Consider the following 18,303-nt stretch of genomic DNA (forward strand, 5'->3'; position numbering starts at 1 on the left):
CATCTCTTTCGAACATAACGATCATATTTTTATGTCTATCTATGGTATCGAGGAATCGGTGACGTAAAATAACCACTGAACGGGTTCTATGAAATGAATTGTTCAAAAGAGTCGGACTTTCAATTATAAGAACACTTCATCGACCACGTGATTACTTTTACGCCAATTAGATCATACCAGGAAGCGCTGCAGATGGATCACGTCGGCGTTAAGTTAATATAGATATTATTAAATTATCTAGCCAGTCAGAGGTATTCTTTGCAACCCTAACTAGTAGTTATTGACAAACTGTGTTTGTTAGTATGGTGTTCTTATTAATAATTTGACCTCCAGGGCCGCGTTGACATTTCTATCTGGTAATATTTACCATTTTATTGAACCAATTTAATACTGTTATATAGACAGATCTCTGTATATCTAACGTTTGAAAATGAAGAAAGCGGAAGAGTCATGTTGTGTTGTCACAGTGTACGAGAAGCCGCTTAACCTCTCATCTGGATCTCCGAATGAAGAACTGAGCTGTAGTGGAGTGTTTCTGAATTACCAATCTGGGATTGTAGTCTGTAGTGGCATTTTATTTTCACGCTTTATCAATGACAGACACTCCATGAAGAAAGACGCGAAAATATTGCATTCTGAAAGTTTCACTAAAGAGATAAAAGTGCATGTAGATTACATTCACGTTTGCGCCAACCAGTCGTGTGTAACGGACAGACGCAATACGAGCCGTCAAGATGCTCACCTGTTAATGATGATCAATTGTGTGGAGTTTCAAGATGCATTTAACAAAATCTTCAAGGGGGCTGATAACTGGGGCTTTTATAGTGGTACTTTGGATGCAGAAGTTTTGGAAGACTCCAGATTTTTAAGTTGGTTTGCACTTTTAAAAGTGCCCACTTCATCCACATGCGCCTGCAAGGAAACTATTTCATGGGTGAAGAGTGGCAGTCTTAAAAAGGGATGTCATGTCATCGCATGTGGGTCTCCATTTGGTGGTCTCTGTCCAGACCTCTTCATGAACACAATTAGTAAAGGTATAGTCAGTAATCTGGCTGGAGGTGAGAATGCCCTGATCCTGACTGATGCCCGCTGCTTGCCTGGCACTGAAGGAGGCGGTGTGTTTGTTAGCAAAGGAGGCAGATCTTACCTTGTGGGTTTGATCGTTTCACCACTGTGCTGGAAATCAGGTGAATGGATTGGGCTGACACTTGTGTGCTCTGTTCACCTGATTCTGAAAAACATGCTACAGGCTGGTGCCATTCAGGAGTCGCTGATAGAGGGGTCATCACATTCACAGTTCATCACTGGCTCTCTTGAAGCTCCATTAACTGCAAACCGAAGGTCAGGATCTGAATTTTGCACTGGAGTTGCCCTGATCGAGAACGGCCAGCTGTGGGGTTCTGGTGTGCTGCTAAACCAGAATCTGGTTCTGACCTGCAGGCATGTGGTGAATGAAAAGTCTGTGCTTACAGTCAGAGTCAACTTTGGAGAAAGGTACTGACATTTAGTTTGTTGATCTTTGTTAAACTTGTTACATGCTATTGGTATTGTTACAGTTTTTATCTTAATCACCATGGGATTTATAATAATATTTAAACTTTCCACCTCAGATTTCATACAGTAAGTGGTAAGGTGCTGTATTCATCAGTACCATCATCTCCCTATGATATCGCTGTGGTGGAGCTTCAGGAGCCCCTCGCGAACTCAGTAAATACACAGTTTACCACATACTTTCACCCAGGTAATGGGCTGCAAACCTCTTTTATTAAAACTCATATTAAGCCATGTTTGTTCTGAGATTTTGGAGTTTTTTTTATGTCTAAAGCCACCAACATCAGACAAATATTTGTTCCTTCCAGTGTGTTCTGGTTTATATGCACGATAACTTCATATCCAAATATCAGGTGGTTTTGTATCCATGTTGTATTTGTTTGATATTTGACACTGTATTCTATATTTAACCCTTTTAAAATACACAACCGACAAACTACAAAGTATATTTCATATTAAACCCCTTTCTTTACATACAAAATAGAACCTCGGAATAACTTATTTCTGCCACATAAAAAAAAATGCTTTGTCAAATCATAGAGCTAATAAGCCACAATTATGATACATTAAGTCATGATTATAAGATAAAAAATGAAATGAACAAAAAGTCTAAATTATGAGAAGTCCGATTTATGACATATCTATGACTTGTCATTATCGCATGTAAATCGAAATTATGACGAGTCACACTTAAGTCAATTTTAACAAATTATAAACTTAAAGGATGACAAAAATTCTAAATTGATTAATTGTGGCTTGTCGTTTCAAATAAATTATAAATCTTATAATTTTGATTTATCTGAATTATCTCCTATGACTTACTATCTCTTAGTTTTGACATTTTGTCATAACTATGAATTGCCAAAGCATGATGTACTAAAATTATTTGTGAATCTAAATTCATTGTTTTTGACCATACAACATATATATAAAGTCGGCATTTAAATGTATTATAAATACATATAAAAATTTATATATAATTTTGTAACTGTGTGTACTTTTCCCTGTGCAGCACCTGGCATTTTCATGTTGTGTATTTGTTTAGGTGAGGATGTGCTTGTTCTGGGTTATGGAGCTTTAGGGAGCAGCTGTGGCCCCTCGTTGACCTCAGGGATCTTATCCAGAGTTATTACCCATCAGTCACAGCCTGTGATGCTGCAGACTACATGTGCTGTGCAGTCTGGAGCCAGTGGTGGTGCTGTGGTTCGTTCTGCCACTGGAGAATTGTTAGGTAATATCATTCATACATTTATTCTTAAACAGTTTCAAGAATTAAGGTTTTGTTTATCAGCACATCAACCGGTTGTTCGGTAGAAATCCAGTATTCACTGGAGATTGAAATATACAAGACCATACAATAACCAGAAGGGGGCACCATGTGACCAATTAAGCATATATTTCTCTCTTACTATCAGGCATCAGAGTATCTAAATACACATAGGCAGATTTTTTTAAAAATCTTATATATGTTCTAATACTAGGTATCGTGTCCAGTAACACAAGAGACTTTGCTGCAAAAGTGACGTATCCCCATCTGAACTTCAGCATCCCAGTGACTGTTCTGGAGCCTCTGCTGAGACATTTTGCTCAAACTGGAGATGCTGCTGTGTTTAAGGCCTTAGACAGTGCAGAGGATGATGTCAAGAAGATATGGAGACTACAAAGCATTCAGAGCAAGCTTTGATCATTCTCCAAAATAAAACTGAAAATGAATTCACATGAATTCCTGTGATTGTTTCCAAATATACAAGACGCATTAGAATGAATATATAACTACTAAAATGAATCTTTGTGTATTGTAAAGGTGCCGAAGATGTGAAAATGTTATTGAAAAATGATAATATGACAGCTCCGTACTGATAATAAAATGGTGTAAATTTCTGAGCTTCTTATTTGTGGATTTTTTAATGTACAATAATTTAACTTGACTGATTGATTTAAAAATCCACACAAAAAAACTGCACCCCTTAAACTGATTAAATATTCTCATATATGCAAGTGAACATAATGACTGGTCAATTTAAGTAAAAAAACAAAACAAAACAAAAAAAAGGTAAAATGATTTCTAACCATTTCTGTAAATGCCAAGCAGTTTGATACAGTGCATCATTAATAAATTAAATGCATGCCAAAACTAAAACAATTACCGTGATATAAAAAAAAATTTCATCACACACATTTATTTTTTCTAAAATAGTTAGAAACCAGGGATGATTAGAAACCAAGGCTGAAAACTGGTTTCTAACTAGGTTGATGTATCACTAATCTGGTCTGGATCACTAATGTGAAATGTGTGCCAATGATGAAATGATGCAGTATTAAAATTTCAGAGAATTAAAATTTCATCATTCACATTTTTTCTCTTAATTACAGTAAGTGAATATTTCAAAGATGTGTTTACATCATGACTTCTATTTAAAGTTAAAATGTATTTTTTGTTGTTGTTGAACCCTCTGGTTACATATATGTCTTGAGAACCAGCTTTTGTTGGGTATTTTTGATAGTTATTATAAATTGCTCTTGTCAAAATAATTTTTAAAAGTGGGTTGAAAATATTGGTTTTCTCATGTCTCCAGTATCACGAGAATATGTGCATGTTGCAGAGTTTTGGGAGTAATTAGGAGAACAAATGAACAGCACTTTTGGGCCCAGTGCCTTTAATCATATTCAGGCAAGATGACACACTTGGACAAAGAAACATGCAACTAAATGCAAATATACTGCAACTCAGCTTAATATAATGTTTTCTAATAAGTAAATCCAAGTATTTACAATAATAATGGCATGTACATTACAATACAATCATACACTAGTCCCCAAGTAGTATAACGTTAGCAGACTCCTGTACACTGCTGAGTAAGACATCAGGACATTCACTATTGACTTGTAATGAATTCCATCACACCAGCAAGGTGCATCACATATGATAATCCACAAATAATTTACATTTCATCAAGATTCATTTCAATGACACTTGGAGGATTTCTATTCTTCTGTAGACGCTGCGGTACATTGATGAATGTTTACAATGGGGATGTAACCATATCAAATGAGTTTTCTCTTGCATGTGTGGAGCTTCGAAATCACAACTGAGTGAATTATCATACCAGACTGAGTCTGTAACTCATAAGTTTTACAGCATTTTAACCCTAAAAACTGATGCTTTAGATATTTTTCTCTGCAAAACTCATGTACTTCTTTACCTTAAGTCGTAGATTTTAAGATTCAGATCTTGAATATAAATCCCTTCAGCACCAGATTTACATCTAGGAACATTACAGCCAACACATCTTTCACTGCAAATGATGGGAAGATCTGATTAGAAGACATCTGCAAAGACAGATTTGTCCCTTTGGGTATATAAGAGAGAATATTTCAGAACGCATTTTAGCTCATTCCTGCCTCTCCTGTTCATCCATACACTACCTTGTTATAATAGCTGTGTTGCATCAGAAGTACCGTATTACAGCCTGACCTAGTAAAGTATAAGCAAATTCTATTATGACAGACATATGAAACCACATATCTCAGGATTTATTACTGTCCATTTCAAAGAAAACAATGATTTGGACATCGGGGTGAGGGAAAAAGCTACTGCATTGAGATGTAATATATATGAAAATATAATGCTTTGCCATCTCTGGTTTCGGAGCATTATTACACAGAAGGCAGAAGAAAAAACAGTGCCTTTAGGACAAGGATCATCTTGTAGAAGTGCATTGTGTGTTTCTGGCAAGTAGCCTAAAGTAGGTTGTAGTTTGTGAGCGTGGAGAAATTGTTCTTCAAATACATTGACAAAGGCTACTTCATCTCAAGACATTTATGACTATATCTACTTCAAGGTTGCAAAGAAAAGATGCAGAGACTGTTTCAGCCAGAACATAAAAGGGTAACAGTCTTAGCTATTTGAGCTAAGCTAAGCTAAGCTAACTTAGCTCCAGGTTTTTTTGGACTTTGTGTCTCTTTGTCTTTATAATAATCTGTGTTTATATACGCTAAATCATTTGGAGGACATTTAAAACAATTTACATAAACTCTAAAAGCAAAAACATTAGCAGCAGTCTCAATTCCCAAAGAAAGCAGTTGCTGATGGTCGACAGAAGATCTATTGAAACAGGTTAGACCATGAAGCCTGTCCATCTTTATATACATACTTTAAAAGGTTGCTTTAGACTTAACAGGTATCATTTTGGCATTTCCGAACGTATAGTGATGATAGAATGTTTTTATTAGACTTGCATAAGAATGCATCACATCACACCTACCAAGCGCCTAATACTGAGCTCGTGTTTGCAGATGCTAGAGACTGATTCAGGAGACAACTCTTGCACTTACAACAAAAACATGATGTTTCACAAGTATTCAGAAGCTCAATAATTGAAAACTCGTTCCCAATACGGTAATCTCACTATAGCTAACTAACCAAGCCACCCTCCCCCCACCCTCCCCAAGTCAATGCTGTTTGGAGTGCAGTATAAAGATGACCGACCCTTCTATGTCCACCGTTTAATGTCAGAAGATAGAGCTGCCTCTGTAGAAATGGACCACAGAAAGCTACGTCAGACAAGGTAAGAATCACGTTTTACCAAATGTATCCGCCGTCATCTACTTCCCCCACTTCCCCTTCCTCCTCCTCAGCCTCCTCGCCGTTCTCCTCTGCCTCCTTTTCCTCCTCATCTTCCCATCCAAGCCCACTGCCAAAATCGCCTGAGTACGTGACCACCTCGTCTAGAAAAGGGAAATGTTGTTTAAAAAAATTATTGCGAACGATTTATGTGCAACAAAGGCTAAACAATACACGCTTGGCACAAGGACAATAAACAAACAGGAGGTGTGACTTTGACGTTGGGCTTTTTAATTGCTATTTCATGTCCAGTCAGGGGATTTGTTCTTATCACCTGCAGGTCCGTTGCAGCCAGTAGTAATTAATCTTACGGACCTTTATTTCGGCGAGACAACTGCTCTTTTGGAATGGAAATGAACCTGGCCTAATGAATGTAGCACTTGGTCTTCTGTCAGATGGGTGACTGATGATTTTGTGGATCGAAGCCCTAAACCCTATAGCTACAGAAGGAGCATTGTCCTCTGTGTGTGTGTGTGTGTGTGTGTGTGTGTGTGTGTGTGTGTGTGTGTGTGTGTGTGTGTGTGTGCGTGTTGTGCTCATGCTCACCACAGTCAGGGTTGCCATGGATTCTGGAGCCCATTAACTCTCCTCCATGCTGGTCCACACACCAGCACTCCCCTCTGCTCTTGTCACACTGCAGTCTCCTGTAAAAGCCGTCCTCATCACAGCTGGGAATGTATGTATCTGAAATGACAAGTAGAGAGAGAAACACACAGACATGCACATTTTGAGAAACACAATGCGTGTTTTACATTCATTTTCATATCCTATATGCTGCATCACTGGTGACATTGGAAACTAGTTTGCATATTGCTGTAAATCATGTGACAAACTCAAGTGACACTGCTCATTGTAATGCATAAAATGTAACCTTGGTGAGGCTTGAGGGCTGGGTTTCTGTCTGCAGTGTCTCGAGTTATGATGTGCGATAAAAACCAACTGCATGGAGTAATAAACACCTATATGTCTACATAATCATCATGATCTATTTAGCAATGAAATGCAGGATTTAACCCTCTGATGCACTGTGTGTACTAGGGGACAAATCCGTTTTAACATTCAGAAGTTCAGATGTTACATCCCAATCACCAACACACATGATTCTATTGACCCTTACCCATAATTCATCCTGACTGTCCTATTTATGACTTCGAGTGTTTTTTATTTATGAGAACATAAATTAAACATAGCTGGCAAAAGTTATGACCATGAGCTTTGTAATGAAACTCTAGACCATAATATATACTGTACCATAATCTTGCATCGCAATAGACAGATGTACAGTTCTCGAAAAATGCAATTAATAAAAGACAGAAAATTCTTATATTTCTGTTTTAAAAAGAATATATTATATATATATAAAAAAAATATTTTGTTTTCATTGTGATGTTAGTATTTATGCATTATATGGTTAAACACAGGTTTCACTTTCTAGTGAAGGCTTTTCCATTACCTATAATTTTATGACTGTCATCTTTTCTATTTATGAAAATGCACATCATGGCTGAGAAAGGTGGAAATCCACTATGCTGGAGAATATTATGTTATTTTGGAATGCACAAATGTTTAACTCTTAAAATGTGTCATATAACAAAAAGAGCTTTATATTATAGGTTTATATCTTATATCCCTGTTTTGACAAAAAAACCTTTGCAAATTTATAATATAGTGCACAGCATAAATGAGTACATCCCCTCTGAATAAATATAAAATATGTATTTTCTTAATGATCACTAATATAATTCATGGAAAGATGGCAAAATTGAAACATATAAAACATAATTAATAAAAACAACAAAATATATGCCAATATTTTCTGTAAAATAAGTAAATTAGCCAATTTTGTTTAAATGAAAGATTGCAGAAATGAGTACACCTTAGATTTAATTCAGAAAATGTATAATATATTCTAATACTTAGTTATGTCCTCCAGAACTTTAAGTATACTGCTCTGACCCTTCTTGGCACTGAGTTTACAAGTTCATGACAAATTTTCACTTTTTGTTTTTTGTTTTATTTAGTAACTTTCAAGAGGGTGAACTAATTTTTGCAACACAAAATTGTATTACATTGATAAGAAAATATTATTTTGCTGAATAATTTTGGCATTCTTCTTTGATAATTGATCGAGCAGGCTTGCTGGAACAGTATACCTTCAAAGAACCCTAACATGTCTTCTAAGTAAAGATGAATGGTTGAATTTGTTAAGTTTTAGAGGGGCTGTACTCATTTATGCTGTGCACTGTAAATTTATCTAAGAGTAAACATGGGTTAATCTTTTAAAATTACAATGAAACTCTTAATTTGTAGTATATATTTTGGCTGAAGCATCTTCAGCGCGTCCTTGGAGAGTCCTGAGAGCGCTGCTGCCAAACTTGCAGCACTTCCTGCAACCATGAGCGCCATTCTAATCCACACCTGATTAGGGGCTAATCCCAGCCTTGTGCTTGTCATCTGTTAAATGAAACTCCTCTAAAGTCACTTCTGCCTCTTTGATCCCCCTTCTGCTTTGCTTTTACTTTTTACTGACCTTCTTTCTCCTATTCTTTTTTCTTCCATTTGTATACATTCTATATAACCTCTTTCTCTGGTTCTCCCTTTGTTCTTCTACTTCAAACCTTAATTTTCTCTTCACGAGATAGTACAGAGAGTCTCAACGGAGCGTTCATTCTTACCTGGTTTCTTTTTGGCTCCTTCTTGCACTTGGATTCGCTCAAACTCAGCCAGGCAGGGAGGCTCTGTGGAAGAAAAACAATCAGTGCCTTAAGGGAAGAGCTGGCGCTAATCTCCTCCAGAGAAACGCTTCACACAGGCTCCCGCACCAACTCCCAGATGAAGCGACATTACACCAGGGCTGCTCTCCAGGCAGCTGCACAATCAAATCACACTATCACACCCAAACACACATGCAAAAGTGGCACAACAGACAGATCTAATCTCTAGTTTTATGACAATATAATTCATGAAAGAAAGAGTAAATTACATTTTGAGTAATAGAACTTGTTTCGAATATGTTATGAACAAAATTAACACCTGTTAATAGAATATTTCTAAATTGCAATTTTCTCTTTAATGCCCTGAGGTGAAATGTACACCATTCTTCCAATACATTAGAGGAACGTTTCCACAAAAAGGAAAATTCTATCATCATTTACTCACCCTCAAGCCATTGAAAACCAAAATGACATTCTTTTGAGGAACACAAAAGCATAATGTCCAAGCCACACTTCTTAATATTATAAAAGTAAATGGTGACCACAGCTATCAAGTAGGAACCAATATGCCAAATAATTCAAAAGAATATTTCTTTTTTTTAGGTACACTCTTAAAAATAAAGATGCTTCATGATGCCATAGAAGAACCTGTTTTGTCTAAATGGTTCCATAAAGAACCTTTAACATCTGAAGAAACTTTCTGTTTTAACAAAAGGTTCTTTGTCGTGAAAGAAGGTTCTTCAGATTATAGAAAGGTAAGAACGAGATGGTTCTTTAAAGAACCTTTGACTGAATGGTTCTTTGTGGGACCAAAAATGGTTCTTCTATGGAATCGCTGTGAAGAATCTGTTAAGCACCTTTATATTTAAAAGTCTATACTCTTTAAACAGAGATAAACGGAGGCACTATTTGCCTACATTTATTTTTTATTTTTTTTGTGTAATCTTATTCAAATGTTTTAACGTTTATTTTCTTACCTTATTACACTATAGTTAAAAAAAATTGTTAATGCTTGAATATGAAATGATTTAAAAAATGAATTTATATCAATAAATATGAAAATATAACTGCCAGTAGGTGACAAGTTCCTGTTTTAATGAGTAAATCTTTTTTTTTCTTCTTTTTTTTTTACTTTTTTTGTTGCCATTCCAAATGTATTCTAATAGAGTATGATGTACATACAATACATGTAGCAGTGAATGTGTGGACTCTTTTTTTGTTTTGTTTGGTTTTTGAAATCAAATGATTTGATGATTTTGGTCATCACACAAAGATATTATATATATTCTGTATATATGAATACAGAAGACTTGGAAAGTAGCACACAAGTCATACAGACCACTTTAATGGTCCTTTTGGATCTTGACATCTCTAGTCCCCATTTGCTTCCATTGTATGGAAAAGAGCAACTTGGACATGATCCAAAACATCTTCGCTTGTATTCCACATAGGGAAGAAAGTCAAACAGGTTTGGGAATGACATGAAGGTTAGTAAATGATGAAAGAACATTTCCTTTAATAAATAAATCAGTGCAGTGCACATACTGGAATATTCTCCAATGCTTCAACACTATCATGTTTCACAGCTGTATGTGAGGGCCGGGCAGGTCAAGTCTAAAAAATGCAATGGGTTTCTATCTGACTGCCTGTCTGATTTTAGTCCCAGAGAGTTTGAGGCTGAGAAGGCTGTAAACAACCAACACTGATGTTGTTTTTCCCTCTGCAATGGCCATTTTCTATCCACCAGGGGAAATACAAGGGGAAGACAAAGTGTGACAGGCCAAAAGCAACTGTGCCCTACCCAGGAGAGATGAGAGTGCCCAGCTACATATTGTAAGCAGAATCACATCAAACAAGAACCAGGCTTGTCTAGTGTGTGTGTTAAGATACTGCTAAGATACAGCTTTGTGCCCCTCCAGTGCGATGCACAGTGGTACATACGTCTGTTAGTGTCAAGAAACTTGCCATGCTCCATTGTTTAAGTAAACACACACACACACACACACACACACACATACACGTTTGTTTTTGTGAAAAGTGGCGACATCCCATAGGCGTAATGGTTTTTATACTGTACAAACTGTATATTCTATCGCCCTTCACCAACCCTACACCTAACCCTAACCCTCACAGGAAACTTTGTGCATTTTTACTTTCTCAAAAAAACTTGTTCTGTATGATTTAAAGCTTTTTGAAAAATGGGGACATGGGTTTTGTCCTCATAAGTCTCCCTCTCCTTGTAATACCTGTGTCATACCCATGTCATTATACAGAGTTGTGTCATGATGTCACAAAAACAAGAGCACACACATACACACACACACTCAAATAATTCCTCAAACAAAAGAGAAACACACTTATGTGTCTCATTAATATGTAGGGAGTGATGTCGATAAACACATGCACATGCAAACAGACCTACACTCTCCCCCGCTGACACACACACACACACACACACACACACAGTCTGTCAGTCACCCTAGCAACACACACTGAATCACAATTCCTCCAGACTTTTGCATCTCGTCAAAAGGAATACTCTAAATCACTCTCACCACATGCCACAAACAGCTAAAGGTCAATTTACATCATCTCCAGCTCTCCCATCTCTCATTTTCCATCCAAAGGGGGTGTTTGTAGAGGAAATTAAAGATTTGGATTACAATAATCCAAACATACGTTACCCTCCGCCCCCTTAATGTTTGATTATATTTACAAAACCAATTAAACTTAATCCAGTGCAAACTGAATGAGTTAGTGGCATGAGTCTGCAGAACTCAGTGCACACAGATGGATGTTTCTAAAGCCCTGCCTGCACCGACTGGTGTCTTCTTTATATTTACCGCCTGTCCAGTGCATGCTGATGTAAAATAAATGTGCTCTACTACCAGTCGAGTCTTTGCATGCAATATCATCTTCTGGGCTTTTGTAATGGAAACCAAATATGCCCCTCAAATCCAATTCAAATATCATTTCAGATTTGAAAGCCCCAACTCACTGAAGCAGTGTTCAACACACTCAAACACGGTCTAGTGCTGGCACTGATGTTCGGCCATGTGTCCTCCTTCTGTCACGCTGATATAACCAAGCAGAGCAAACTGTGGACCATGGCACTGACCAGCAGGGTGCAGGGCACAAATGTGCAATACTGAGGCGACACTCCCAGATAGAGTTGATTTTAAATCTGATAAGTGTAATTTTTTCAATGCCAAATATTTGTTTCCTTCCAGTGTTACTTTTTATAGTGTTTTGCCTTTGGATGAAAATATTCTGTCAATTTAGTCAACATTTTTGCCAAGTCATATTCATTAATTTTGGTTTTCGTCAATTTTACTAAAATTCCATCTAATTTTATACACTATTGATTAGAATTTGAAACGAACAATCTTTCTAGATTTTTTGTAAATATATGTTTTGTACTTACAATTTTTTATATATATATATTTTTTATCAACAGTATGTTTTAATTAAAACTGGTTAATTGTCATCATGATGTAAATTTTTAAAAGGACATACACTACTGTTAAAAAGTTTGGGGTCAGTAAGGTGTTTTTTTAAAGAAATTAATTTTATACACAAAGGACACATTAAATTGATCAAAAGTCACAGTAGAGTATTGATAATGCTACATAAATGATCTCAAAATCTATTGTCTCTATTAAAATATATTTCAAATAAAAACAGCTTTTTTTCAGCACAACACTGATAATAATAATAATAATAATAATAATAATAAATATTTAATGAGCTCCAAATCATCAAATTTGAATGATTTCTGAAGAATCATGTGGCACAGAAGACTGGAGTAGACTAATTATGCTGAAAATTCAGCTTTGCCATCACAGAAATCAATTAATTACATTTTAAAATATATTCAAATAGAAAATAGTTATTTTAACTTATAAAAATACTTTACAACATTACTGTTCTTATATACTTTAAATAAGAAACTTCATTCAAAAAATTTAAAAATATTGCCCAAATATCCCAAATATTTCAGTAGCAATGTACTGAATATTTGGTAGTATATTAAATATGATTTAGTAGTATATTATATTATAAATAGAATATTTCATCGTTATTTTAAAAAGTCATTAAGGCCTGGTTCAGTTGTGTAGAGATACTAAAAACTCACTTTCTCTCCAAAAGCAGAGGCACCACTCGGCTGTGGAGACTTTGCCATCGCGGTAGGAGTCACAGGAGTTGAAGAAGGGCCGTATGCACACTTCATACTTGTCCAGATTAATGGCAGACAGCTCAGCTTGATCCAGATACAGGTCACTGTTTGTGTCCAGTTTAGAGAACATCCAGCCAATAGAGTCCTTACAGGTCGCAACAAGAGTTCGGTCCAAAACTGTGCACAAACATGCACAATTAACACAAGAGAAATGCTAGCTTATATACTGTAATACATCTGCATTTTGTGAGCTTTTTAAACTTGTTTTCTAAGAGCCATCTCTCCCAGAACCGCTGATTGCAACATAATAGCTTTAAAAATGTAATCAATGTCCTTTTAAAAGCAAAATCGCTAATAGAAGATCGCTCTGATGGCAACCATGAACAGAAGCAGTTTTTTAGACCTTTTTATTTTATTTTATATCGTATTAGGAGCAAACAATATAAATGTAACAAACAAAAGAGGCATAGGTAGTTAGAGAACTGATGAGGCATATGGTTGATCTGGCCATTTTTCTGCCATTAAATGTTAATTTTATATCGAAGTAGATGCAAATTGAGTGCTTTTAAGCATTCAGTTGCATTTCACAATTCAGCAAAACTGCTTTTTGAGTGGATAAAATCCTGCTGGTGCTCTTTGGCCATCAGGATAGGACACAATTCAAACATAATAGCTGTGAATCGGCTGGTCCTCATTAAAGTTTTACACAGCAGTTTTATTAGTGCCAATTATCATACAGTAGGTCCATTTTGAAAATACTAAAAAGAAAACAGCATTATGATGATACAGCTAAAATAAATGAGGTTAGAGTCATTGTATGCTGCTGATTAGTAGTGTGTATAGGAAGCTGCTATAATCATTTAAAATCACTGGCTAAATAAATGTTACAGCCTCACTTGATGCAGAACTGGCGACAGGATTCCCCGTGCTGTTTTGCTTGCCATTGCCTTGGAGCAGTTGGAACCAGTCCCGCAGGCGATCTCCCAGATCTGCCAGGTCCTGCCCTGTGCAACTCTCTATGGAAAGAAAAGAAGAGAGACAGACAGAGACAGTGAAAGGAGATAAGAGAGTGTTGGCAGATGTTGATATTAAAGAGTGAAGAGCCAAACGTCCTGCATTTGCCCATCTGAAATTTACAAGAAAAGCCTGCGGAGACTGAAGACACAAATCAGACATAATCAAAGTCAGCAGAAATCCACAAAGCAAGCAGCATAGTCTGTTGATAAATCTATAAAGCCTTTGTTAGAGCGAGAGCTGCAAACTGCTCAAGGGACGTGAAAGAGACAAATGGCACCATTCGTTATTATCATCAAAATATGATCCTATAAATTTAAAAGCAGGCCCTTCTATTGTGTTTAATTCGATACAGAAGGTGATGCTTTATAAGAGTATCTTAAAGAGAAAGTTCATCTAAAAATGAACATTCTGTCATTACTCAGACCTTGATGTCTTAATTTCTTTTGTGCAACACAAAATATATTTTGACGAATAGTTCAACTGTTTTCAAACCCTAAATTTACTCACCCTCATGCTATCCAAAATATAGATGACTTTGTTTCTTCATCAGGAACAGATTTGGAGATATTTGCTCACCAAATGATCCTCTGCAGTTCAAACTGCTGATAAAAAACATTGCAATAATCCACAAGACTGCAGTCCATCAATTATTGCCTTGTGAACTGAAAATCTGCAATTTGTAAAAACGTTTTTAACTTCAATCTATTGTTTCCAGCTAAATTATGAGCTCTCTATCCATAACACTGAATATGCACAGATCAAGCACCATTTACAAGCAAAAACAACCCAAACAGCTCTAAACAAATATTTTGATGGATTTGATGTGAGAAGACAACAGGGGATAGACTTTTGAAGCAAGTGTTATTATGGATTATGGATGCCTTAATAATGAATTTCTTACAAACTTCATTTCAATTTATTACAATCGTGCAGCTTTTCACTTCACAAGACATTAACTGATGGATTGGAGTCGTATGGATTACTTATGTGGATTATTGTGATGTTTTTATCAGCTGTTTTCATATTTTAGCACCCATTCAGTGCAGAGGATTCACTGGTGAACCCGATTTTGGATGGCCCGAGGGTGAGTAAATTTATAGCAAACTATTCCATTAATGGAATCCAAACAACTTACCTTTTTAAAAATAACTAATGCTGTGTTCAAAAAAAAAAAAAAGGCATACTGGTCTGGAATGCCACGAGGTTGTATAATTAATTTTCGGTAAAATTTTCCCTTTAACAAGCTTTGCTACACCAAATTGAAGCTTTTGAAGTTTGTGACAGGTAAATACCTTGTTTACTGTCCACATCTGTAGCAGGAGCCGCGGTGGCAGTACAGGGGCAGAGACCAGCACAACTTACTTTCAACTCCTTTCCTGTGAGACAAGCCTGCTGCTCCAGTTTGCACTAAATTCAGGTGCAACACACACCAACAACACAACACAGGAAGAATAAGCAGCGCCACCATAAAACTTGTCAAGTGACACATGCTACAGTTCATTGGCATCAATTGTAACCCCATAAAGCATAATTATTTCTTCAGACGAGTGAAAAACGCTGGTTCAAGCAAGACATCTCCATTAAAAGAAGCTGATGTCAACCTTCATTTCTTCACTCACAAGGTCAGAAATAGATATAGTAGAGATAATACATAATTCAACAGAACGGTTCTTTCATTCCCAAGTCCTTAGAATCCTTTCAGACAATTCTTTGACTTTTAAGGATGTCAAGGGCCAGACAACAACGTTTACTAGAGACCATTACAGCATACTGCGCAAGCAGATTGATCCATGAGTCACACAGAAAATAACAGAGATGAAAAATATGTTTTTGAATAACGTCATTATGCATTCATTGTTCCAAACCATGCAAGCCGAAGATGTAGGATATTGAAAGGATTATGCATTTTCTCTTCAGGTTTGTTGACAGGACTAAGAAAATATTTCTACCTGATCTGACTCTTAAAAACTTAAAACTCTGGTATTAATTCAGATATATAAAATCATATTTGGAACTAATCAGTGTTTTATAATCTTTAGTGTTACATTGATATTATATCATATTGGATATTATTTATCAATATAATTAACAATATTAATATTACAATGATTCACTTAAAACGACAGGTTTACTAAGTAGTTTTCCTTACCTTTAGTGAGACATATCTTGTTTGTCTTTCACAAATTATTGTGTGTTCTCTGGAAAAATTTTCTGGGGGCATTCATGAGGAAATTGTCTCCAAGAAAGTCCCAGTGGCAAATTTCTTTATAAATTAATCCAGATGGGATGTTAAACAAAATTAAAGAGGGATATATGTGGTCTTTCTTGTATGGTGGAATTCAGAAGCTCAACAAGTATAAAATATCACCAGGTACAGAAATGCACCATCAATTTATATAAATGTTGGATGTAAAAGAACTGAATGCAGTTAAAAATCATGATTAATCATGATTCATTATTTTAATGTTCTGTCAGCCACAATAGGAATCTGAATGCGGTGTGAAGTACCTGAGAGGCATAGTTGTGTCCATCAGAGCCACAAACGGGACCAGAGGAAGATATTGGGCAAGCCTTACAGTTACTCTCCTGCTGCTGTCTAATGACCTGCTGCTTTAACCTAAAACAGCCAATATTAATGTGCCATCAAAAAAATATTCAATTTAAGATATAAACTCAAGCATGCTTGGTTACTTAAATGCACAGAAACAGTGCATCATTGGCATCATTTTGTTGCATCAGCAGCCAATGCATTCGCTGTAACAGTATTCAGTGCGGTTCAAAACCCTCCACCTTCCCCAGCTCCACCGGTATAGATCTGCTACAGGGTAATTTCGTATATGCTATATACAGTATGTGGGTTGTTTTATATATATTATATGCTAAGCAGCAGTATTTCTTACACATCATCAGTTTATACAAATGTTGGATGTAAATTAACTAAATGCAGTAAAAATCACGATTAATCACGATCCATTATTTTAGTGTAGGCCTACTGTAAGCCACAATAGTTACATTCTGTTTTAAAGATTTAACAAAGCAAAAGTAATCCCTGGCTGGGAATTACTGATTTAGAGAATATGAAGCACATTTGACCCGACAAAAAACTAAATAGTTGGAAAACGCACAGAAGCATATATTATATGCTAAGCACCAGTATTCCTTACATGCTCACAGCAGCATGTCGTGGATGTATTGGCAGTAGCAAGTCTCTGGAACACGACCACCTCTCACCAATCCTCGTTAAGACTCTCATCAACAGACGTCTAGTTTTGTGTGCGGGAAGAGGCACTTTTACTACTTTTTTTTTGTTGCTAAAGTAAAGTCATAACAGTTCATGTGCTGGTCGTCGCCTAATTAGGAGCCGAAGTAGATAAATATAACGTGTGCTTTTTTAAACAGCAGTGGGAAACTCTGTATATTCATGCAGTGTGTGCATGTCAAAAGAGTAAATCCGATCAGAAGCTTGTGACGTAAACGCGCACATCAACCCGATCACTTTATTTACCGTTTATGTAAACACTACGTTCGGATTCGTCAATCAGAATGAATTCATTCCGATGGAAGCAAAAAGTGTACATGTAAACGCACCCATACATGCTAATTTTAATCATTTTAATCTAAGAGTTGTCATGACAGAACTATCATAACTTTAGGACCATAATTTTTATGACCGTTTTCAACCCTCTTGTTTTGCTGCTTTGCTGCTGTGTCTTTAAGACTGCTTTCTAAACAGCCATCTTTGCTCATAAGCACTCAGCCAATCATCTGGACCTTAAAGGCTCAGAAATGTGATTCATCATGATATGAATAATTAAAAGCTAGATTGGACAGTTACAATCTGCACAGTGCCTTAGAATGGCACCAAGCTTCTTTTATTCATACCCTCAAAAAAAAAAAAAAAAAACACTGTTCGGTCATTTATTATTGTTATGTGCATGAAGACAGAGTCCTGTAGCTGAAGGGCTCACCTCTGCTCCAGCTTTTTGCGGTTGACGCACACAGCACGCTGGTAGCCCTGGGCGACACACACCTTATGTCGACTGCATTTGACTTTCTGGCAGGGATCTTTAGTGGTGTCCACATCTGCAATGAAGAGAGATGTACTCCAATAATCTGCTATGCATTCAGATTTTATATTATTTAAGATTCTCACTGAGATTTCAATATTACAACCTTTCAATAAGTATTATGAATAATGTATTTAATTCAAAATATGCATT

General features: G+C 36.3%; 2 protein-coding genes across 2 annotated transcripts in view; one reads left to right on the forward strand and one right to left on the reverse strand.

Moving 5' to 3' along the window:
• Positions 1 to 368: 368 nt before the first annotated feature.
• On the forward strand, positions 369 to 3,435 carry LOC132110625 (peroxisomal leader peptide-processing protease-like). Its single transcript, XM_059517373.1, has 4 exons — positions 369 to 1,494; positions 1,611 to 1,741; positions 2,597 to 2,782; positions 3,033 to 3,435. The coding sequence occupies exons 1-4, from the start codon at positions 431 to 433 to the stop codon at positions 3,233 to 3,235; spliced, it is 1,584 nt and encodes a 527-aa protein (XP_059373356.1). The 5' UTR covers positions 369 to 430; the 3' UTR covers positions 3,236 to 3,435.
• A 756-nt stretch (positions 3,436 to 4,191) lies between these two features.
• LOC132110628 (testican-2-like) overlaps positions 4,192 to 18,303 on the reverse strand; it is a 29,188-nt gene continuing 15,076 nt past the window's right edge. Inside the window, exons 3-10 of the mRNA XM_059517377.1 lie at positions 18,052 to 18,166; positions 16,592 to 16,700; positions 15,376 to 15,490; positions 13,963 to 14,082; positions 13,025 to 13,243; positions 8,851 to 8,913; positions 6,722 to 6,859; positions 4,192 to 6,279 (exon numbers count right to left, since the gene is read on the reverse strand). Coding sequence (XP_059373360.1) covers positions 6,134 to 6,279; positions 6,722 to 6,859; positions 8,851 to 8,913; positions 13,025 to 13,243; positions 13,963 to 14,082; positions 15,376 to 15,490; positions 16,592 to 16,700; positions 18,052 to 18,166 — 1,025 coding nt within the window. The 3' untranslated portion in view covers positions 4,192 to 6,133. The remainder of the gene's footprint in view (positions 6,280 to 6,721; positions 6,860 to 8,850; positions 8,914 to 13,024; positions 13,244 to 13,962; positions 14,083 to 15,375; positions 15,491 to 16,591; positions 16,701 to 18,051; positions 18,167 to 18,303) is intronic.

The sequence above is a fragment of the Carassius carassius genome, chromosome 30 (assembly GCF_963082965.1).
Source record: "Carassius carassius chromosome 30, fCarCar2.1, whole genome shotgun sequence".
In the NCBI taxonomy this organism is placed as follows: domain Eukaryota; kingdom Metazoa; phylum Chordata; class Actinopteri; order Cypriniformes; family Cyprinidae; genus Carassius; species Carassius carassius.

Coding starts and splice junctions, on each gene's coding strand:
- LOC132110625 (XM_059517373.1), top strand. CDS start 431: ATGAAGAAAGCGGAAGAGTCATGTTGTGTTGTCACAGTGTACGAGAAG. Junction 1,495..1,610: donor AGAGTCAACTTTGGAGAAAG/GTACTGACATTT, acceptor TTTCCACCTCAG/ATTTCATACAGTAAGTGGTA. Junction 1,742..2,596: donor TACCACATACTTTCACCCAG/GTAATGGGCTGC, acceptor GTATTTGTTTAG/GTGAGGATGTGCTTGTTCTG.